Source organism: Drosophila serrata, unplaced genomic scaffold (genome assembly GCF_035046125.1).
Source record: "Drosophila serrata isolate PLE 108 unplaced genomic scaffold, ASM3504612v1 contig_276, whole genome shotgun sequence".
NCBI lineage: Eukaryota > Metazoa > Arthropoda > Insecta > Diptera > Drosophilidae > Drosophila > Drosophila serrata.
This window is the reverse complement of record NW_028257174.1, coordinates 6,434,149-6,457,500: the sequence shown is the minus strand read 5'-3', so window position 1 is coordinate 6,457,500 and position 23,352 is coordinate 6,434,149. Positions and strand designations below refer to the sequence as shown.

General features: G+C 35.9%; 4 protein-coding genes and 1 long non-coding RNA gene across 7 annotated transcripts in view; 3 read left to right on the top strand and 2 right to left on the bottom strand.

The window, feature by feature from the left end:
- Positions 1-947: 947 nt before the first annotated feature.
- Positions 948-3,477, top strand: LOC110181521 (putative fatty acyl-CoA reductase CG5065). The gene is made up of 8 exons (XM_020949295.2): positions 948-1,229; positions 1,291-1,576; positions 1,863-2,099; positions 2,162-2,271; positions 2,331-2,725; positions 2,802-2,872; positions 2,944-3,069; positions 3,157-3,477. Exons 1-8 carry the CDS (start codon positions 1,175-1,177, stop codon positions 3,377-3,379), a joined length of 1,503 nt encoding a protein of 500 aa, XP_020804954.1. The 5' UTR covers positions 948-1,174; the 3' UTR covers positions 3,380-3,477.
- A 660-nt stretch (positions 3,478-4,137) lies between these two features.
- Positions 4,138-23,352, top strand: part of LOC110181476 (uncharacterized) — a 38,184-nt gene continuing 18,969 nt past the window's right edge. The window contains exons 1-5 of one of the 2 annotated variants that reach the window (XM_020949224.2): positions 4,138-4,852; positions 4,922-5,603; positions 5,658-5,894; positions 5,955-6,122; positions 9,682-10,006. In XM_020949224.2, coding sequence (XP_020804883.2) covers positions 4,583-4,852; positions 4,922-5,603; positions 5,658-5,894; positions 5,955-6,122; positions 9,682-10,004 — 1,680 coding nt within the window. In that variant the 5' untranslated portion in view covers positions 4,138-4,582 and the 3' untranslated portion in view covers positions 10,005-10,006. Of the gene's footprint in view, positions 4,853-4,921; positions 5,604-5,657; positions 5,895-5,954; positions 6,123-6,862; positions 8,752-9,681; positions 10,007-23,352 lie in introns of those variants that run through there. The other variant, XM_020949225.2, reaches the window with a different exon arrangement.
- LOC147643265 (uncharacterized) lies at positions 5,622-6,206 on the bottom strand. Its single transcript, XR_015272361.1, has 2 exons — positions 5,910-6,206; positions 5,622-5,834 (listed from the first exon to the last, which is right to left on the bottom strand). It is a non-coding gene; the product is annotated as an uncharacterized LOC147643265 (long non-coding RNA).
- Shmt (serine hydroxymethyl transferase) lies at positions 10,735-15,676 on the bottom strand. Its single transcript, XM_020949226.2, has 4 exons — positions 15,355-15,676; positions 15,001-15,257; positions 12,608-12,807; positions 10,735-12,114 (listed from the first exon to the last, which is right to left on the bottom strand). The coding sequence occupies exons 2-4, from the start codon at positions 15,244-15,246 to the stop codon at positions 10,908-10,910; spliced, it is 1,653 nt and encodes a 550-aa protein (XP_020804885.2). The 5' UTR covers positions 15,247-15,257; positions 15,355-15,676; the 3' UTR covers positions 10,735-10,907.
- LOC110181587 (uncharacterized) overlaps positions 16,458-23,352 on the top strand; it is a 29,044-nt gene continuing 22,149 nt past the window's right edge. For both annotated transcript variants that reach the window (XM_020949380.2, XM_020949381.2), the window contains exon 1: positions 16,458-17,002. The gene's annotated coding sequence lies outside the window, so the exon portion shown is untranslated. The remainder of the gene's footprint in view (positions 17,003-23,352) is intronic.

The following is a 23,352-nucleotide window of genomic DNA, read 5'->3' as shown; positions in this document are numbered from 1 at the left end:
CTCGCATGCACACGCATGCTAATGCCGGGAGAGTGTGATTAAAGTGCCGTTTTAAGTAGTGAGATAAAAAAAAATACAAAAAAATGGGCGCTCAAAGCGGAGGAGCGGATAATACGATAAACGCGTTAACACAAATCACCCGGCATAGTTTATATTGTACGTTTGTGTGTGTGCATATTCAGAAGATTTTTGATGGGGTTTTTTGAGTAAAAATTGGTGTGCTTTGGTTTTTGAAATTAAAACCCTGTTTTATGGTCCTAGAAAAGATTTTATTTTATAATATAGGCTGCTGAAAAGGTAAGAGTTATCATGTTGTTAATGAAATGTGTAAGGGCAAACTAAAGTTGATCGTTTATTTACGATAGTTTTACTTATGTGTTTTATTTAAAAATATATTTTCTTTGTAATATATGTATGTTTACATACATATGTACATAATTTATAATCAACACAAATTTTAAAAACGCAGTTCTTTAATTTTTAGGCGCCAGGCCCTAAAATTCCAACTAGAAATTTATTCTAACTAGACCCTAATATATTTATCAGATTTTTATACCCTTACAAGGTATTTTAATTTAAGTCAAAAGATTATAACGATGTGAAGGAGTCATTTCCGACCCTATAAATCATATATATTCTTGATCAGCATGAACAGCCGAGTCGATTTAGCTATCTCTGAAGAAAAACAAAAATTTTAAATTTATTTTTAAATTTTATAATATTTTTTATTTTATAAATCGTAAAAATTTTAAAAATTTAATACAATTTTTAATTGTTATTTTATTTTGAATTGAGTATGGAGATTTATTAACCTAATAAAAACTGATATAGGAAAGCTTACCGAATTAAAATTAATGCTTTTTTGGCTGAGTTATGAGTTTTTGAAACTTTGATTTGTCGAAGTTAGTTTAATTTATATTTCAGAATTATTTATTTTCTTTTCCTAGGTTTTTAATATCACCAGAATGCCAATTGGATTACGGGGTATCATCCTGCACGCGTTCAAAGACGGCCCTAATGAGGCCCAGAATATTCAGCAATGTGATCCCTTTATCCAGAGGTCAGGCAGCGCGACTGTCCGGACTTGAGTATTCCCGCCTTGGATCCGGCGTACTTCGGTCAGAACACCTTGGGACAGCGATAAGGGTGGAGTGACAAAAGATATAGATAAACGATGACTATACCGGAAGCTTTCAAGGATCAGGAAATCTTTCTGACCGGGGCCTCGGGTGAGTAAACACTATGAGGTTCCATTAGCAAATACATATAATCATCCATTGTACGGATCAGGGTTCGTGGGCAAGGCACTCTTGGAGAAGTTGCTTCGGTCATGTCCCACACTGGGCAAGATTTATGTCCTGATGCGTCCCAAAAAGGGGCAAACTATCGAGGAACGACTCCAACTTCAATGGGAGTCAAAGCTGTACGAGAGGGTGCGCAGGGAGCAGCCCGATTCCCTATCCAAGGTGGTGGCCATAGCCGGAGACGTGGAGCAGTTGGGCTTGGGCATCAGTGAAGCAGATCTAGAACGCTTGAAGAACGTAAACATTGTGTATCATTCGGCAGCCAGTGTGCGGTATGTACAAATGGATTATTATTTATATTTTATTAATCAATATTTAAAGTTTAAGTATTGAAAAATCCTAGATATAATAATGTTTTTCGATATTCACTCGCCTGTGCTTATAATTCCCAAACTGCCTTTTCCGTTAAAGCTTATAATTCCCAACTTCTTTTTCAATTTGGTTTTAAATTCGTTTTAAATAGATTTAGATTTAAATAAATTCAAGGTGCTTTATAATGTTATGCTAAAGGTATCTTCAAAAATAATTTATGTACATTTTATACTTCTTGTTTTTTAGTTTCGACGATCCCCTACGGACTGCTATATTGATGAATACCCGGGGCACCCATGAACTAATCAAGCTGGCCTTGGGTTGGCGCAAACTCAAGACCTTTGTCCATGTGTCCACTACGTATGCAAATCCCAGTGTTCTGGAGGTGGAGGAGCGTGTCTATCCACCGCTGGCCGATTGGAGGACAACCATTAAACTGGCAGAGACCTACGATGAGGAGACTTTGAACATATATAATCTCAAGTAAGTAATAGATCTAAGTAGCCAGAGAGAGGTTCTATAAAGATCTTATGTTGTCCTGGCAGATATGGAAATTTCCAACCCAATACGTACACCTTTACCAAGAGTTTGGCCGAGCAGATTTGCAACGATTACCGGGATCAGTTGCCCATCTTTATCTTTAGGCCTTCAATTGGTAAGATTTTGTATATATAATTTACACATCCTCGGATCTTATGTTATCCTTTTTTCCAGTGGTATCCACCATTGAGGAGCCCATGCCCGGTTGGGCGGATAATTTTAATGGACCCACTGGCCTTCTAGTTGCCTGCGGCACTGGTATTCTTCGTTCCCAAAACTGTGATCCCAATATTGTGTACGATTTTGTGCCAGTCGATGTGGTATCCCGTACACTTATTACGGCTGCCTACAAATTCATTTCGGAGGCTAAGCTCCGGCAGGAGCGTAAGGCCAAAGGCGGGGAGAGTGAGATATATGTTATCAATTGTGCCACGTCCAATATATCGCCCATAACCATTGGCGAGGTGATCGAAATTGGCAAGACTTTCATACGAAAGAATCCCTTTGAGAAGACACTGTGGCTGCCAGGTGGAAGTATGACCACATGTCCGGTTTTGCACTTTATAAGGGTGAGTAATTAATAAATAATCAAATTAAACATAATAAATAATTGGATATATATTGTATGTCTGTATTTATTTTCAGTTTTGTACTATGCATCTACTCATGGCCGTTGTGGTGGACACTTTGCTGCGACTATATAACGAGAAGCCCTTGTAGGTTGACTAGATGTTAATTAAAATACAAATTAAATTTGTAATTATTTAATTTCCTGTTTAATTTGCAGCCTCATGAAGCTACAGCGTCGCATCTTTGCCGCCTTCAGTGCCCTGCAGATTTTCGCCATGACCGAGTGGAAATTTCAGAATAACAATTTCCGGGCCCTGCATGACTTAGTTCCGAAAAATGAAGTGTAAGTTGTTTTTATTTCCATACTCTGTTAAATATTTTCCATTTTACGGTTTAAAAAAAAACGTGTCCTTCTTTCTTCTGTTCTCAGGGTCACCTTTGGTTTCATGCAGCATGCAAACATCAATTCTGTGGACTTTTTCCAGCATGGCATCCGAGGCGCCAAGGAGTTTCTACTGCATGAAAGTCCCGACAGTAGTAAAGCTGCCCGATTCCGTATGAAGATCTTTCTGGTTTTGGACTTTTTGTGTCGCGGCATTGTCTACAGCTTCCTGCTTCGTTTGATATTCAGATTCCTTGTGAGCCTGTGGTAGACTCTAAAATGATTTAAATTCCCTTCAAATTCTGGTTTTGGATTTATTTTAATGGTTTTTTTTTCAATATTAAATGTTTGTAAAAATTAAATTCAAAATAACGAGTTTTTTCAGTCTGGCAGCACTGTTTTTGATCACGCGCCATCTGCTGTAATATAATGGAACCCGACTACAGCTTCGTTTGATATTCAGATTCCTTGTGAGCCTGTGGTAGACTCTAAAATGATTTAAATTCCCTTCAAATTCTAGTTTTGGATTTATTTTAATGGTTTTTTTTCAATATTAAATGTTTGTTAAAATTAAATTCAAAACAACGAGTTTTTTCAGTCTGGCAGCTCTGTTTTTGATCATGCGCCATCTGGCGTAATATAATGGAACCCGACTACAGCTTCGTTTGATATTCAGATTCCTTGTGAGCCTGTGGTAGACTCTAAAATAATTTAAATTCCCTTCAAATTCTGGTTTTGGATATATTTTAATGTTATATTATTAAATGTTCGTAAAAATTAAATTCAAAATAACGGATTTTTTCAGTCTGGCAGCACTGTTATTGATTATGCGCCATCTGGTGTAATAAAATGGAACCCTACTACAGCTGTTTGCAAAAAGAAAACAAAATAAACAAAATGAAAACGTAAAATTAGCCTAGTTTTGTTTAACAACAACCACAAATTTAGGCAAATTTTAGAAAATTCTATTCAATTGTCAGTTTTACCCTTTTATTGGCCTTGAAGGAGTCGCAGCTATCATCGATAAGCACAGTGGCTATCGATAGCCACATATCGCGTGAGTGCCCACACGATTAGTGCTTATCGATACCACATATACAAGTACAGTAATTGTGAAAAACATTAAGCAAAACTCGCGAATAAACAACAAGAAGTAAATGCACCAGCAGCAGGAGGATTACCGCTCCAAGGATATAGTGAATAGGGAGTGAATCGGTGCAGAAGAAGCCAGCGGCGAAGGATTTCTGTGTACGCCGGGGACGTGCAAGGCGGGCCAGCTTCAGCGGAGAGCAGAACAAACCCACCGCCCCCGTTGCCTCTCCTCCCCCGTTGCGGGGAGAGCGAGAAACCGCTAATTGGATTGCAGTTTTTTTTTTGTTTTCTTTTTTTGTGTGTGTGTTATTTTCGCGAAAAGTGGGAAAGTGTAGAGGAAAAATAGGAAAAGAGCGGCCGCCGCGCGTGCAAGGAGGACGCAATGGCCACCACGCAGCAGTACTCGCTGCGATGGAACAACTACCTGCGCCACCTCACCTACTCGCTGGACAACCATCGGCTAAACGACGACTTTGTCGATGTGAGCCTGTGCGTCGACGGGCGACGGATCAAGGCGCACAAGGTGGTGCTATCCTCCTGCTCCTCGTATTTCAAGGAGATCTTCAAGGAGAACCCGCATCCGCATCCGGTTATTATATTTAAGTTTATCAAGTTTGAGGATCTCAACTCTATTATTGAGTTTATGTACCAGGTGAGTTTCACAGTGGAAGCCATTTGGGCAACTATTCTTCTTGATAAACTGCTATTTTATCTTTTGCAGGGCGAAGTGAATGTGCAGCAGGAGGCCCTGCAATCGTTCCTGCAAACCGCCGAATTACTGGCCGTCCAGGGACTCACCGCCGAGGAGAAGGAGCGGCCGCAGCTGCCGGTGGCGCCGCTTATCAGCGAGCACAAGCTAATCAAGACCATACCGAGCACCATTCGTGCAGTTAGCGAGCAGCAGCAGCAGCAGCAACAGCACCAGGTCAATACGGTAACGGCCCAGCAGGCGCAATCGGCCACCCAGACCATTGAGATACCAACGGCCACGCTGTTGCAGGCCACCACCGCTAGCCAAGTGCAATCGCAGGTGGCGGCAGCTGCTGCAGCAGCCGCACAATTGCAGCAGGTCCAACAGCAGCAGCAGCAACAACAGCATCATCATGTACAAACCACACAGATTCAGCATATTCAAGTGCAATCTGCACCGCCCCCTCAGCAGCAGCAGCAGCAACAACAGCAACAGCAGCAGCAACAATCCCAGCAGCAGCAACAGCAGCAACAATCCCAACCGCAACAAACGACGCCCGTGCAGACGCAGCATTTGAGCATCAGCAATGCAGTGACTCTGCCCGCGTCTAGTACGATGAAGAAGCGCAAAATTACCTTCTCCGACGACGATGACAACATGTACACCACCGAAACCGTTGATTATGCCAAGGATGAGCAGAATATAGTGAAAAGTAAGTAAAGGAAGAGCATAAAGGATCAAATATATTATATATTATGCCCCTTAGCCTCCGATATGGCTTTTTTACGCGGCGCCGTCAAAATGGACATACCGGACTACATAGTTGGCGAGGTCGACGATCGTCTGTCGGATGGGGCCACGCCGCAAACGTCACAGGATGCCACAACGGGCGCTGCCCAGACAGTGGCTCAGTATTCCTCCGAGTACGAGATCCTCACTGAGTCTGAGATTGAGGAAAAGTACCAAGCGGATGCGGATAATGCGGAAATTACCATCGAAATGAGTGAGTAGTAATTACCTTTTAAAATTATGATTATCATTATAAATATGAACTCTATTTAAGCTCGCTTGCTGGGCAATGCCAGTGGTGCGGCAGCAGCAGCAGCAGCAGCGGCGGCGGCAGCAGCGAGTGGAGGCCTGGAGGATGCGAGTGGCGGTGGTGGAACGGGTCCCTCGACTACGGTGTCTGTGACGCCGGTCAAATCGGACAACAAGTCCAGTGGGACGAATGGTGAGTGGGTTTTTTGTTGTTTTCAATATATACTTATTGTTTGTACTATATGAGATGTATAGGAACATATAAATATATCGATGTATCGATGTTATATGCATTTTTGACGTAAAGGCTAATGTATCTATATTTTAACGTAGCAGTATATGAGAGATTTATCGATAAACAATCAAGAAAAGAGATAAAAACTTATTTCGAACATTTGTTTCGGATATTTCGATAATACGGATATTTTCTACTTTAAATTTGTTATCTTGATATTTCAAACTTCGAAATATCAAAATTAAAGATATTTTAATATGATATAGGACTTTCTATCGATAAACTTCCATATTAAACATATATCATTTAGTTTATGATTTCTTTATTTAAGTTTAGTTTAGTTGTATGCTTTCCTTTTGCATTTTTAAGGTTGCTTAAGTAAACATGCTTCTAAGTTCTTATTTATGGCTTTATTTATATTAGTTATGTATTGTTTGTGTGTGTGTTTTTAATTTAAGTTTACAGAGTTTGTGGCCTGGGAATCCCTAGTAGCTCTTGTAGCTTTGCACCCCAAATTATTAAATTATTTATTTCAATGTTGTGTGCCTTAAATATTTAGTTGTTGCTGTTGTTGTGGTTGTCGAATATGTCTCCAACACGCGTATGTCCAGCTAGGAAATCCATAGAACGGGAGGAATCATTCCATTAGATAGAGACTGTGCCTAACTGATCTGTACGTATTTTCTGTATATTTTTAGATTCACCCAATAATAAGTGGACAGAATGTCAGTTTTGCAAAATGGTTATAACCACGGTAAATCTTTGGAGACATATTCGCACCCAACATACACCACAACCGCCCCGCAAATGCGATCTGTGCAATAAGAATTTCAAAAACAAATACAGCCTGCGAGAGCACATACGCATCTCGCACGAGCAGAAAGTGACCATCAAGACGGAGAACTGATCCGCCGCCATCAGCGTTGTCAGCGTTGGCCGCCTCTAAAATCGGAGTCCGTCAGAGGGATACACATAGTTAATTACGTCCAGCTTAGCAAATGAGTCGAGTAGAGTCAGACAGTCAGTCAGTCAGTCAGTCAGTCAGCCAGTCCGTTATCCATTCCCATTGATCCTAAAAACTAGCCAAAATTGTCAACTCAAATGCAAAGCAGAAACAATTCAAGAGCATTATACTCTTAGCGTTATTATAGCATTATATATTGCGTGTCTAAACTATATAGCCTAAGATAAGTTAGCGTTTAAGTTCCAGTCCGAGTCAAAGTCAGAGTCAGTCGGAGAGTGGAGCTGGTAATCCCGTCGTTGACCAAGGCCACATTATGATTTAGGAACTTTTTACCATGAATAGCAAAGTACAAGAAACCCTTATGTACATAGACACACAGATCAGTGATCACAGGAATATTTAGAGTTTTAAGATTAACCCAAAGCTATAACACTGAATACCTTGATTTTATGTACATATATATACTATACTATATACCTTTACTATATATTTAATAGTGCCAGCCGACTTAATGTAACCTTGTCCTTATACTTGCAAACTAGTCTTTAAATCTCTGGAGATTTCTGTGAGCGCTTCAAGAGATTGATTCCCTTGCCCAGGGCTCATGTACTTTGCTCTAATTTATTAACCTGAAACCTTAAATGAACATGAACAGAATATACCCTATATCCTCCTTTCCCCCAAGAAACATCCTTATGTACAAATTTATATATTATAAATGAACTGCAATACGATCCAGCGCTTTGTCCATGACCATTCTGTGTTCAGCATTAAAGCGTTGGGCCCCCCACTGTTTGTACATTAGCTAAATTAGTTCTAGTTTATAGTTCATAGAGTATAGTTTATAGTTTAATTTAAGCCCAAAACAAACAAACAAAAATTGCGAGCAGAGACCACAAAGAAAAGCCAAGTGAAAATAGAAGTCATAATGTTTACACGCTAGGATTAGGTTTGAAAGTTCGAGAGTATTTTGTCACACCTTGTAAACCCCGTAAACCCCTGTAGAAATTTCTCTCTATAAAAAAGACAACTCTACATACTAAAGATAATCTAGTTAAATGAAACAACTCATACGTATTACTTATCGATCCACATATTGATCTATGTATACACAAACATATAGTTAATGTTATATCTATACTATATATGCCCCTGTTTTTTGGGCTCCAACCGAACTCAAACCCTTTGGAAAATATGTGTTTTTTCGCCTAGGATCTCACTGAAAGAAATAAGAATACAAAAGAAACGAGGGAATGTATCAACGAAATGTAGAAACTCTGGCCAGTAATGCCTAGAAATTACTGGAGGTTTTATAAGAAATCTTTTGGAAATAGTTAATTCTGTTTTTTAAGGGATTTTAAGATCCTCTAGCAATTTCTTTGTCATTTCTCGCTCGAAAGTATTTAGTAGAAAAGGAGATTCTATAACCTCTCAAAATAAAAGAAAAAAACATTTACCTTTAAGTCCCATATGTGTATCTTTGTATATTGATTTATACACATCGATGAAATGAGACAAAATAACTCAATTTAAATTCGTTTTGCTAGAAACTTGAAAATGAAAGAGATAGAGAAAGAGAGATATAGTGCGAGGAAGAGAAATAAAAGAATAACATGTAAACAATTTACAATTTTATATATTTCTTGGGTAAAATTAAGGCTTATAAAATATAGCTTAAAAATAGTATTGTATTTGCATTTTTTAAGTTTGTTATTATTGTTTTCCCACCTTTTAAAAATATTTGTTTTTGTTATTTTAATTAAATTTAAGTTAGTTATGAAATTACAATGAATGAATTTTATTCTATTTATTTAAATTGAAACTCTTGTTTTTTTTTGTTTATGTTTGTTTTATTTTTAATTTTAAGTTAAGTGTAAATTGTAACAATTTAAAAATTTGTATTTACAGCGTATTATAATTTTAGTTAGAACCTTGTTTCGCAGTGAAGGAGTCATTTCTGGTCCTATAAATCATATATATTCTTGATCAGCATCAATAGGGGAGTCTTTCTAGCTATCTCCGGAAGGAATTTTTTTTTTAATTTTTTCAGCTTTTTTTCATCGTTTAATTTTACCAAAAATCTTGTCAAAAATTTTAATTTTTTTAAATTTTAAATCGATGCAGATTTTTTAACGTTACAAAAACTAACATTGGACAGCTTTCCGAATTGAAATTAATGCATTTTTGGCTTAGTTATGATCGATTTCAGGTTGGATTTTCTGATCCAATCCAAAATTTGGCTTTCCGAAGCTGCATTCTTGTTTAAAATTGAGACATTTCTAAAGTTAACTTTGATTTAATTTGTTTTATTATTTTTTCATAATTTTTGGTAGTTTTTTAAAGTTATTCCTTATTATTTATAAGGGGCTCATACAAATAACTTTACACTATAATTCTCAAAGGTTTCTAGCTGCAATCTGATGGTAAACACTCTGTGTATGCTGCTTAGGTTTCTGATGACTATCTCTACACTGGCTGGAACTTTAACAATTATACTCAAAATCATACAAAATTAAACACTAATATTATTATTCTTTGCTCTTTTGATTACAGCTCCCAGAATAGCATTCAAAGCCGAATCCGGCTGCAAAAGTGAAAGTGCTTCGAGAGAAGGTGTTGAGCCTGGTAATGGAGCAACCATTTCCACTGCCAGTGATGATGAGACCGGAGGAGGACTCCTATTATTGGTGTGCACCTTTTGCAAACGTCGTCTGAAATCAGTGCATGCCCTGAGACGTCATATCGCCTGCCGGCATTCGGAGATTCAGGGCCGGGAGCACGAGTGCTTCATCTGCATGAAGAGTTTCAAAACGAAATGGTCGCTGGCCACACACAATTCCCGCTTCCATCGCGATCGCTCCAGCAAGGAGTCTTAAAGGTATTTCGAACGTATTCTATATATTTTTCATGGTATTGTTTTTATATATACACAAATTGAAGGGAATTGACTAAGCTCAAGCAGTCGAAAGTTCCTCCTCCTCCCTGCTCTGCCCTCTCTCAATTAGAACAATTATTAGGTAAATTCTTCCACAAAAACAGCTCAATTAGAAACAAATAGACAGGCTTGACATTTGAACACTAAACTAAAATGAAATTAAATAGGGTTTTATTAAGAATTAAGCTGAGTTATAGATATACTTCTTGCTCACTTTTCGTTGCCTGATCTTGGTTATTTTAAACATAAAGCATTGGGAGGTTCCTTTCTTTATATATTTGGAAAGATCATCAAAATATTGCAATGATTTATAAAACAATTTATATTTTATGTATTTTTTAAAGTATGTCTCTTTTCAAAGATATATTATGTATGTACATATGTATATAGATTAGCGATCACATTGATACTGAATAAACAAAATTTAGGTATATTTTAATTGCTGCCTTGTTAAGTATTTTTAAAACAGAAACACTAAAGAAAAAATTACTAGAATAAGGCCTAGATGTAGCCTTAAATAAGTCATGAATCCTATAATGGGAACTGCCCAACATTTGGCTCTCCTTTTATAATACTTTGTAGTTAATTCAAGTCTCCAGGCTCCAGCTTTGATTTAAAGCCAAATCTTGGTCTTAAGCCCTTGGTAACCCCCAAGAAAAAAACCTTTTGACTATGATAGAATGGTATCGAAATGCGTTTTAATGACTTAACTACTAGCTAGTACTAGACTAACTCGCCCCCGCAATCAATCAAAATGGAAATGAAAGGCTGCCCTTCATGCGGGGGGATTCGGTACATAAAAAAAAGAGAGATAAAATGTATCAAATGTAGAGACAACCTTCATTTAGAAGGTCGACAGTCCTGGCAACGGGAACTTCCTGCTGAACTCCACCACAGATTTACGGATCTCATCCTTCTGCGCCTTCACCTTGGCATTCTCATCGAACACCTTGTGAAAATCGGCCATCTTAGGGCTACCAGCCACCTTGGCAGCCTCGGCGCCAACCTTCAAGGCAGCATCAATAAAGGCCACCACCTGCTCCATGTCCTTCTCGACGAGACCGCGTGTGGTCAATGCTGGAGTGCCAAGACGAATGCCCGAGGGATTCAGCGCAGACTTATCACCGGGCACCGTGTTCTTGTTGCAGGCAATGCCCACCTCCTCCAGGATGTACTCAGCCTTGGCACCAGTCAGACCAGCCTTGCGCACATCGACCAGCACCAGATGGACATCGGTGCCGCCGGTGGCCACCTGATAGCCCCGAGAGATGAGACCATCGCACAGAACCTTGGCATTCTTGAGGACCTGCGTCTGATAGGCCTTAAACTCCGGTGTCTTCGCCTGCTTAAAAGCAGTGGCAATGCCACCCACGGCATTGTTGTGGGGACCACCCTGCAGTGATGGGAACACCGCCTGATTGATGCGCTCCTCCAGATCATACATGACCTTGTCGCCATTGGGCTTGGTGGAACGGATACCCTTGCGGAAGAAGATCACACCGGATCGGGGACCGCGCAGCGTCTTGTGCGTGGTGGTGGTCACAATGTCGGCATATTCGAACGGCGATGGAATCAAACCGGCGGCCACAATGCCAGCCACATGGGCCATATCGGCCATTAGATAGGCACCAACATCGTCACAAATCTGACGGAAACGGGCATAGTCCAGCAGTCGGGAATAGCACGAGATGCCGGCAATAATAATCTGCGGACGGAAATTCTTTGCTGCCTCGGCCAGCTTGTCGTAATCAATGATTCCCGTCTCCGGATTGACCTTGTACGGCATGCTCTCGAAGAAGATCGATGTGGCGGAGATCTTCTTGGTGGGCGTAAAGAAGCCATGGGTAAGATGTCCACCATCGGGTAGATCCAGACCCATGATGCGGTCATGTGGCCGGCAGACGCCCGTATAGACAGCCAAATTGGCCGGGGAACCGGAATAAGGCTGGACATTGACGCCCCACTTGTCCTCGCTGAGGTTGAATAGCTCTCGGCCACGATTCTGGGCCAACAGTTCGATGCAATCGATGAACTCGTTGCCACCATAGTAACTGAAATGGGGAAGGAGATGGAGAGTTAGGGATTTAGTTAAGGTTTTTAAGAATATAATGATTGCTTAAGGTATTACCGGAATAAACCCTAAGTTAGGTCTTGACTTAGAAGTAATTTTAAGATTTAGTTGATTAAGTAAAATAAATCTAATTAAAATAGGTTCCTACTTTGGTATTCTTCTCTATTAAAAATGTTAATACATAATATATGTATGAGAATAAGAAGTTCAAGCTGTATTTAAGTTATATTTATATATTTTGAGACTCTAAAATATGCAGTCATTAAATTTTAAAAATATTCTTTATAGAGTTCACTCGAAATGATTCAAAATCTTAGTTTTTATATAAAGGAACCTTTAAGTATATTTATAGAGCTCTCTTTAAAGTAGTACTAGTATATATAAAGGGACCTTTAAGTCTATTTATAAAGCTGTCTCAAAAGTACTACTCGTATATATATACCATATAATATTGATTTATAACTTGGACTCACCGCTTGCCGGGATAACCCTCGGAGTACTTGTTGGTCAGGCAGGAGCTCAGACTCTCCAGGACCGCCACCGAGGTGAAGTTCTCGCTGGCAATCATTTCGAGTCCCTCACGCTGGCGCTCCTTCTCCTTCTTGATAAGATCGGCCAGCTCGGGATCGCTCTCCGCCAACGAGGCCTGCAGCATCTTTTGGTCCGGCATGGTCTGGGATTTAGACATGGTTAAATTTATATATATTTATATATATATGTACTATATATTCGATATATCGGCAGTGCAGTGCGATGCGTTCGCTGCAACGATCGTTGGCTATATGAAAGCTATGGAAAACCGATCCCTGACTGGTCATGTTTTTATACGCCCCGATTTCAACAACAAAAATATTTATATTTATATTTATATTTATGTTGCGAAAAAAAATACACTCAGGTTCAGTGGGTTCAAATAGCTTTGGAAAAGTTCGGTTGATAAGGTGGACGATCGACTGATGGATCGGTGAGCTATCGCCAAGCGGAGATTAGCTGCGGATGCACCATGGCAACCACTTGATTCGGGCTTCTTTCTCGATTAGATTGGCCAAATAAACAGGAAAGTATATATGGCCAGTGGTTATGTCACCTATGAATATATATACTCCTCTCCAAGACCCCCTGTGGCTGGGAGCCAAGCCTATTTGCGTCCTATCTGTATCCATCTATCGCATGTTTGTCTGTCTGAGGTCACAGGGTCAGGTGATAAGGATGCGGGCCCCCTTGGGGAGCTGACGTATGCGAATTTCGAAAGATCGGGAATAACGTAAGCTATAGTGTTTTGAAAGTCTGAATGTTTGACTTAATACACTTGTAGACTTCACTATTTATTTTTTTAGCATTTTAAATCTAAGAAATCACTAGAGTTTCTGAAATCCCTCTAAAAACCTTTCCATAAGTGGGCAAAATATACTAAATTCAATGGAATGTTGGGATTTTTTTAAACAATTACACAAATTTAAAAATTTTGGGATATTATTTTTAAATTTTAATAATTAATTTAATTTTAATTTCACTTCGGAAAGCTTTTCTCTGTTTACTCTCATTAAAATAACAAGTCAGTATATTGAATTTCAAATTAAAATTAATAAAAATCCATAAGCCTTCTGTTTAAACTATTTTTATACGAAACAAATGCAACAAATCAATTCTATTAAACTTGCAAAGAATTTTTAACTAACAAAAGTCTAAAAAATAGCCTATTAATAACTAAATAAACTAAATTAAAGTGCTAATTTCTGGCCACGAGTCTTTGCTTAATGCGAAGTGCATAAATGTTTACCGCAAAATTTTGCACTTGTCGCAGGCGAAATTCAATTTAATTGGCAGGGCCATGTATACATAACTGGCGATATCGGTATCGCTATGGCTATATTATTGTATAAACAAGTGGTAGAAACAACAATAAATAATAGACCAACGCAAAACCAAAGAAATTTGAGTAGGCCTAAAACGAGTTTAAGGCTGAGACAGCGAAATAAATCAAAGAATATTTTTCTTAAATAATAAAACCGAAGTGTGCAATATCCTAATTTCAAATTTATAAAGTTTAATGTTAAGAAATATATATATGAAAACATTATATGTACTATATTTTAGAGGAGCATTATTTAGTTTAATATTAAAACCCTATTTTAGGGGTTTTAAGAAGGTCTATACTTTGATTTTGAAATAATTTTAAACTTTATAATTATAAAAAATATAATTCTTTAAAGATTATTTATAATTAATTTACGTCTTATGTTTTTATTTCGATTTTATATTATAAAACAGATTTTTTTAAGAGTACGAAAAATAATATATATAAATTATCATACGTATGTATTTTTTATTTTATTATATTATTTAAAATTCTGTATTTTATTATCCTATATATAGTTATGAATAACTCCTACGCAAGCTGAAAAATATGTATATCAGTTGGCATTTCTTTCATTTTCATTTTCTTTCTCATAATCCTCATATAACTTCTTTATAATGCCCATAATTATCACTCAAAAAAACATTGTATATAAATACATATGTGTATTTTATACTTGTTTACTTTCATCACAAAAAATCAAGATTAAAGGCTGTAGGGGTCCGACAGATAAGAGATCACTTTTTGCCCGCGACATTCCCTAATTAAAAATACCCTAAGGAAGAGTATTTTGAAATACACACAAAAAACATGGAAGAAAACACATGGTTCCAGGGGTTAAAAAAAAACGCCGATCAGCACATGGTTTTAAAAAATAAGTAACCACAGAAAAGCTGTACAAGTTTTGCACATGTCTCCAATATCACCTAAAGATGAACTACTATACAACACACACTAGCCTTTTCTCAATTGATTAATTAAAAGCAGTTTAGTAACACAGTCACTCACCTTCTTCGAGGTGTTTTGTTTGCAGTCCGAAAATCGTCTGATCGCGGCGAAAAAAAATGGTGATGGCGATGGTGCCGCCGAAATCGTCCGATTTTTAAATGCAAAGTGGCGTTGCTTTAAAGCTCCTCCTACCGCCAGCTGATTTCCAGCTGCGGAGTTAACCAGTTTATTGCTGGCTGTGTTCAGGTCCCGGCAAAAGCACAATTTGAGCTTCTGTGGCAGTGTAGTTGGTCGCATCCGCTGCATGTTTTTAAGACCTATAAAATGTTACATAAACAAAGGGAATAAATTATATAAGAATCTATTGATTTGTTGGAACATTTTAACATATTCCAACAGCCATAGGCAAGGCACCTTTACAAACTTTTCTGGTTTGGCCGCTCGGCGTTTGAAGCGAAACTGTGGCTGTCACTGTTGATGCCGCCTCTGCCGCACCGCTTTGCGACCACTGATAATTGATAAGAGTTCGGCCCCGGGCCCCTGACCTGCGACCTCTGATTGCTGATAGGGGCGCCGCAAGAGATTCCGCTATCTTTTTGGCCGCATCCGAAAAAATATTCCTTGAAAGCCGACCAAAACAAAACAAAATACGGCCAACTGTTTCTTACTATATCGATATTTTGATATGTTCTATCGATCTATTCACTTGCGCTGGAAATAAAATAGTTTCCAAATTTAAATTTTAACGCCATGTTGGTTTGATATTTATAAACATATCAATACTGTATGTAATGGGAAATTACAAATTTCTTTAATTCCTTTCTATTATATTATTTTTTTATCTTATATTTTATTTTAATCTTTCAAAACTAACTTAACATCATATAATTTAATCATTTTATGGTGCAGTTAACTCCAGTTGTTAACTCCAGCAGTTTGTTTGTTATTTTGTTTATTTATTTATGAGAAACCTTAACTTAAAATAATTCTTAAATTAAAAAAAAAGATACCAAAATAACTGCTTAAGGTTTAGCTTGGACTCGAACCCAAAGCTCTGAAAATCTCTCAACATGTTGCAGATTGCTGTCCCTGTGTTGCAAACAGTGCTGTCAACTTATTTATGAAAGCTGTCCGAAAATATAGCTAAAAATAAGTTAAAAATATTAACTGAAATTTTATGGAAGAAAAATGTTTAAAAGAACTAAACATTTCCATTTTTTCAGTCGAGCTACTACCAAGCTTTTTAGCAGAAGTCCTAGACACTTGCTTATTCATATATTTTTCATAATAAAATAAAATTAAATAGAAATGTCAGCTTAATATAATAGTTCTATTAATATAAATTAAGACGAACTACAATTCTACTTTTCTATGCAAAAAGCGGAATAAACCAACAACAAAAATTTAAATAATTACAAAAATTTCCGTTTGTTTGCTCTGCTGAGAAAATGGCTAAATTGACAACACAGTCGCCACCGAAAGTCTATAAAAGCAACGCGCAAAGCTTATTCTTTTTCACTCGAAAAATATCTCAGCGTCGCCGAGTATCCCTCGGTTTCGCTTCAAAAACCCCCGCTAAAATCCACAAGATATTAACATAAAAATATGAACCAAATATATAAAAACTAAAGATACACTTGTATTTTATTTATTTTTTTGTTTAAACATTGCTAATAGTGATTGACATCTTTCGGTAATACGCCGAAAAGAAAAAACACAGTGACATTTATTTCGTGTGTTTACCGTTAGCCGCTGTAAGCTTTTCGTCAAACTGAAAAAAGCGCGCGCTTTGAAAATTTTGTTTGAAATTCCGTTTATTTTTTTTAATGTTACACTGAGTATAGAAAAACTAAAATATGATGAAAGGCCGAATATAATAAATTAATGAATTTTCGTTGCAATAATAAAACAAATAAAGCAGCTGCGTGTGCATTTTAATCAAATAAACAAGAAGAGCGGTCGCAAGGAAGGCGATAAAAAAGAAAACAAAAGAAACGGTACGAGGCGAAGGCGAGGAGAGAGGAGAAGCAAAAAAGATACCGCGAAAAGTCGTAAAGAAAAGGTGAGAAAACAAATTATTTATTTCATGTGCTAAAAAGACACGCAAAAACGTCGTTTTATTTTTAGCCAAACAAAAGTTGTGTCTTATCTGTGTATGTGGTGTGTGTGTGTGTGTGCTGTTTTTTTTCTTTCTCCTTTTTGCATTCATAATTTGCGATTTTTTCAAGAATAATTTTGTTTTTTGTTTCGTGATTTTTTTTTTTACATGTTTCGTTTTGTGCGTGGTTTTTATGTTTTTTAATTTTTTTTTGTGCTTATTGTTTGGCAAGTGAATGCACAAAAAAAAAACACAAAACGTAGAAATATAAAAAAATATTACGATAAAATAAAACGCCGTTGTTCTCTCGGTTTCCGAAGGTTTCCGGGTTTGTTGACTTTGCCAGCTGCTTAAAACCGAAATTGACATAAATAATAATGCCCGCGTATTTATTCATGCACAATTATTATAAACAATTGTGCTTTTGCCCAGGAAACGATTTTATTCGCTGTCCGCTATTTGTTGTCATTAATTTGCAAAGATAAAAAGTGGGGAAAAAATAATGAAAAAAGCGGTACAAAAAAATTAAATAAACCAAGTATGTAAATTTCAGTCAAAAAAAGGCAAAATGAGAAAAATGCGCCAGTAATTTACAGTTTTTTTCTGTTTCTTTTTGCTGATAATTAACAACTAGAAATGACAGTGGAAAAATATCTATTTTGTTGTTAAAGAGAAAAATGTGCAATAAATTATAGATATTTATTATTTTCTGAAAACGTTCTTTTTCGATTTGTTTTTACTATATTCTTATTTTTAAATCTATTAATGCTTATTTTAAGTTTTATTTTACTGTTTGATTTTTGTTGCCATCAGCATTTCCGCCTTTACAGTAAAAGCAATTTGCAATTTACTTTTCTTTTTTCCTCTTTATTTATTTTTTTTTGTCTTTCTACTCATTGCAATTCATTTTTACAACGTTAATTATAATGAACGTTGAAAAATCAAACAAAAAACTGGGGGAACAATAAAAAAAAGCTAGAAAAAGTCGTAGAAAAAAACGTTAAAAAAAACGTGAACAACAAAAATTAAAATTGCAAATCGCAAATTGAGTGACGTCGCGTCGCTGCTGCGAAACGTTTTGCGTTACGTTTACGTTTTCGTCTTGTTTCTCCGGCCTTTTGTTTTTGTCCGCTGTTTTATTAGATTTTTTGTTTTCACAACGGCATTCGCCTGCGCAAAAACCAGCGGCCAAGGAGGGGGAGGAGGAGGTGAAAGAGGTTGGATGGGGGTTTGGGGATGGCAAAGAGAGGCGCAAAATCTGCGGCATCGTTGCGTATGTGTGTGTGAGTTTGTTTGTGACTGCCGCCTGTATGCGTGCTCTCGCTCTCTCCATCTCCCCATGCTCCCCCTACTCGCTGTCTCTCTCTCTTTCTCTGTCCTTCGCTCCACTCACACACATTTCAATTACATGTGGAACGCGTGCTCCAAATTTCAAGTTCATTGTCCAAAGCGGAATCAACAACACACACACGCATACACCCGCACTTGCAACAAGCACACAAACACAAAGACAATAAACAAGGGCAGGTCAGCATCCATGGACCACGCCCCTTTAAAAGTTTCGCTGTCTGTAGCGCCCATAATGTAAGATTTTAAAATAATGTTGCATTCAGAAATGTTCATTAAAGTTCACATTATCTGGTTGATTTATGAAAACTAATTAGAATTGACACAGGACAACCGCCAATATGCATCCGAACTATGCACATTTGTAATTTAGATAGTCGTAATTAACATTAATCAAATTATTAGCACTCTGAACATTAAATGAAACTAGAAATTAGACTGTTCTAAAATCTCTCCCTCCTCCCCCTTATCGACGTAATGCATCCATCTTAATTACGTTATTTAATCACGTTTTTTTTTTCACAGTTAAGTCACCTTTTTTTATTACACTCGTTAAAAAGTTGGGGTTTTTTTTTTTAATATTTTAAAGGGTTTGTACACTTTTTTTTACCTTTAATTCGTCTGTTGACAATTTTTATAATAAAAATATAATTTATTCATGCATATATTTTCTGTTTTCTGAAAATCGATCATAAGTAAGTTTTAAATATTTGAATTTTCTTAATAGTTATTTACAAACAGTTTTTATGACAATTTTTTCAACAAATCAAAGTTTCAAAAACTCATAACTTTGTCAAAAAACCATTAATTTTAAATCAGAAAGCTTTGCTATGTTAGTTTTTAAAAGGGTAATAAATTTGCGTACTCAATATACAATTTTAAAAAATTAAATTTTTTTGCAAATTTTATTGACAATTTTAACGATGAAACCCCTTAAAAAAATTTACAAATTTCGAAAATTTTTGTTTTATGTCTGAGATGGCTAGATTGACTCGGCTGAAGATGCTGATCAAGAATATATATCATTTATAGGGTCGGAAATGATTTCTTCACATTCGTACAAGCTTCTGACTAAAGTGATAGTACCCTGTAAGGGTATAAAAATAGTAAACAAGATTTCAAAGAATTTTTAAGAACTTCTTTAAAATTTTTATATTTTGTTAACTTTTAAAATTTCTGAATTATCCCTTATCTTTTTAGTAAAGAAAAGAGATTCAATAAACCCTAAACAGGGTATTCTCCGAGTCTTGTCTTGATCATAAAAAAATCTCTTATTATAATCAACAAAAAAATCACACTTATTTTCGTGTTATTCCGCAACCAAATAAAAATTCTTCAGAAAAAGCACAGAAAAAAAAAGAATAATAATAACAAAATGGCAGCAATAGGAAATAAAGCACAAAAAAAGACACAAATTTTGACACGAATATTGTTTTTCGTGGCTTTTGTTTGTTGTTTTACCTTATGAACTGGCAGTACCTATTTTTTTATTTTTATTTATTTTTGTTTTATCACACCAACTTCAGTTTGCTTAGTAAATAAATTTCGCTTCTTACGCAAATTTTTGGTTGTTTATTCAAAACAATTCCATTTGGACAGCAAAACTGAAAATAACAAAATAATTTGCAATGCGTAAATAATGTTTTCCAAAAAAGAAAAAAAAAAACCTTCCGTTGAAAGGTATGAATATGGAATATGGAATAATTTCCTTGAACTTTTCCCAAGGTTTTTTTTTATTATTTGTTTGAATATACATATATTCTATATTTGCTATTGTTGCTGGAAAAGGGCTTTATTTGCTGCCTTTTTTCTTTTTCATTAAGCTTTTTTTGTTTTGTTTTGTTTACCGCCTCCTCCCTCTCTCTGATATCAGCGCATATTTATAATTAAAAACAAACACAACAAAAATCAGCAAATCAAAAAAAGAAAAAAATTAACAACACTAGAAATATGAATATATATATGGTATATATGTACTTGTACAATAAAAACTAACAACACGTTAGGCAAAATTCGCTGATAACTTCTAGAGCAAAATGTGGAAGTGAAAGAAAATAAAACAGGGTGAAAATACATAGAAGACCAGCAATAATAATAATACAAAAAAAGTATACAAAAAAAGCAACGCTGAAATCAAAGCTATGGGAGGAGAGATAAAAACTATTTCCGTCGAATAAAGCCAAGCAAAACAATGGGAAAGAATACAGAAAAAAAGAAGAAATAAATAATAGTAAAAAAACCTAGAGAAATACACTAAAAATATGGTTGTTTCCCGCACCATTGGAAAGTCCGAGGAGAATTCTTTTTGGGGCTCCAGTTTCTTCTTCTGGGCCTCTCTATCTATCCACCTATCTCTCTTCTTTATTTGTTTCTTTCATCTTCTTTTTGTTTAGCCAAGGTTTTCAAATCAAATTATGTCGCGTTCGAAAAAATCACAAAAAAGGCAACACAAATACGGCCTCTATTTTTATGCAATTATCCGAGCAACAACAAAAAAAATAAGCATTTTCAAATAGGAAAGATAAAAACAAAACACACACACACACACACCTCCAAATGGGGGAACAAAAGGCAAACTCTACAAAAATCACAAAAAATATATATATGTATATATGTATTAAAATAATAACAACAACAAAAAACCGATTCCGAATCCGAATCGAAATTATGAATCACAAAAACGTTTTTTGTGGTCGACGCTTTGGGTTTGCCTCAATTTTTTACTTTTTTTTTGTTAATTGTTCTCCTTTTTGTGTGTGTGTGTTTTTTTGTTTCTTTATTTGTTAATACATTTTAATTCAATTTTGTTTCTTTCGCCTGGTTTTCAAGTTTTTTAATTTATCCGCTTCCGTGGCAATGTGGCATGGTTTTTTTTTAGTTTTTGTGTGTGGCAAGTTTTTTTATATTCATTTTTATTCCCATTTAATTTGCAAAAATGTTTTGGCTTAAATAGTATTAGTTTTGGCGCTGCATTCCTGTGCATTATGTTACTGATTCAATTATATTTACTTTTCAATTAATTGAATTTATGCACACAAAAAAGTGACGTACATTTTTGTGACGATGTCTCTTTTCGGTACTATATTTTATTTTATTTTATTTGTTTTGTTTTGTTATTTTTTTGCTAAAACCTTGACTGATAAGCGTTAGAGAGCTTTTGCAAAAATGCATTGTGTAAATTTGACTTTGGGTGGGGGGCTTAGAGGGTTAGTTTTTCTATATATTTTAGAGTGGACCCCACTTTGAGGGACATTTTTTCACATTTTACTTATTTTTTTAAAGGAGAAACCTGTTTGGAAAGCTAGGGTTAAACAAAACTCATTCTCTTTTAAATTATATATATTTTACTAATTTTTTAGAGGGAAAAATTGTTGAACAGAAAGGGTTTAATTAATGCCACAAGGTGGGGAATCTATAACTTGTTTATGAACAGGATCCGGCTCAAAGGACCATTTTTTTGGTGCTGAATTAGACAAATAATCTTCCATGGGGCTTCCTTTTTTTCTAAAAAAAAAATTGCTCCACTATTTCATTACAAATAATAAAGATAATTGCATTTTTCATATATTATTTTTACAACACTCATAAAGAGAAAAACATTTGATTAGAAATTTTTAATTGAATTGGAAATTCCTATATATTTTTTGTGTGTCTAGTAAATGGGCCAAGCTAATGGAAAATAAAATTTAACTTTAATTAAACCCTAACTTAACTATACGTTATATTAATTACAATATACTTAATATTACATACTTAAGGGTAAATTAAGCTATTAAACTTGGTAAATTTTTTATTAAACCTCAATACTTGACACTTTATATATAAATTATCTTAATTATGTATGTTGAATACATTTTCTGATTTAGAGAAAATATAAGGACACTTAAGAGGATTTCCTCAGTTAGATAGAGTCTCTTGTGAACCGCAACAGGTTCAAACAGTAATTCCTTTTTCTTTGCCTCACAAAAACCCAGGGTTTTCTTTTTCTTTAATTTTTTGTTGTCCCCTCATGGAAAACTTCCTTCGTTCGGTTTTCTCACTTATGGAAATCTTCTTGTAGAATGAACATTTTCCACCCTTTTGTTCGTTTGCCAGCAGATTGGAATTCCATCTAACGAACGAACTACAAATCATGCTCTAAAATGGCACAAAAAACCCCAAAGAATATATAGATATATATAAATAACAAAAAAAAAATAGAGTGAGAGATGGAGACAAAGGGAAAACACGAGAGAAATTGCTAAGCAAAAACAGTCGATGGAGAAAAAAATACAACAAAAAAATGAAAAGGAAACAAGAAGAAAAACGTAAAAGTATATCCCGAGAAGGCAAGGAAAATATTAAAACAAGGCAAACATCGCCAGGCAAAAATAAAGTCAAGCATTTAATTTATTTACCCCCCAAAAATCCCCCCAAACTTGCGACGCTCTCCACTAGAAAACGAAAGGAAAAAAGCTGAGCTCGTTTTACTGTTGCTCGGTTTTTGCCTGTCCGCTTTTCCACATTTCCCTTACAGTACTACCCTCCTCCCCCTCTCCATACCCACTGTTTTCCGACTTTTATAATTTTTTTTTTTGTATATTTTCTTCCGGTTTTTTTGGCGCGCTCGGCAAAGGGACGAAAAACTATGAGCTAAAGAGGAAAATTCTGAGAAAAGGAGGAGAAGGAGGGGGAGGAGGGGGGTCATAGGAAAAACTGTAACCGAATGAGCGAACGAACTGAACTTTTCCAGCTATATAGGAGTATAGGTAGGTAAGAAAGGAGGAGGAGCAGGAGGAAAATTCACACAAAAAATGGTACATTCATATATATATTCTGAATAGAACAAAGAAATATTGTACTCTACTTTAGGATGGTGTTTTTATTTCATGATTGTTTATTATAGATGTTTTTTTTAAATAAGTTAACTTTACTCAAAAAAAAACGTATCAAAAGTTTCTTATGGCTTATTCAAATACAAAATATAT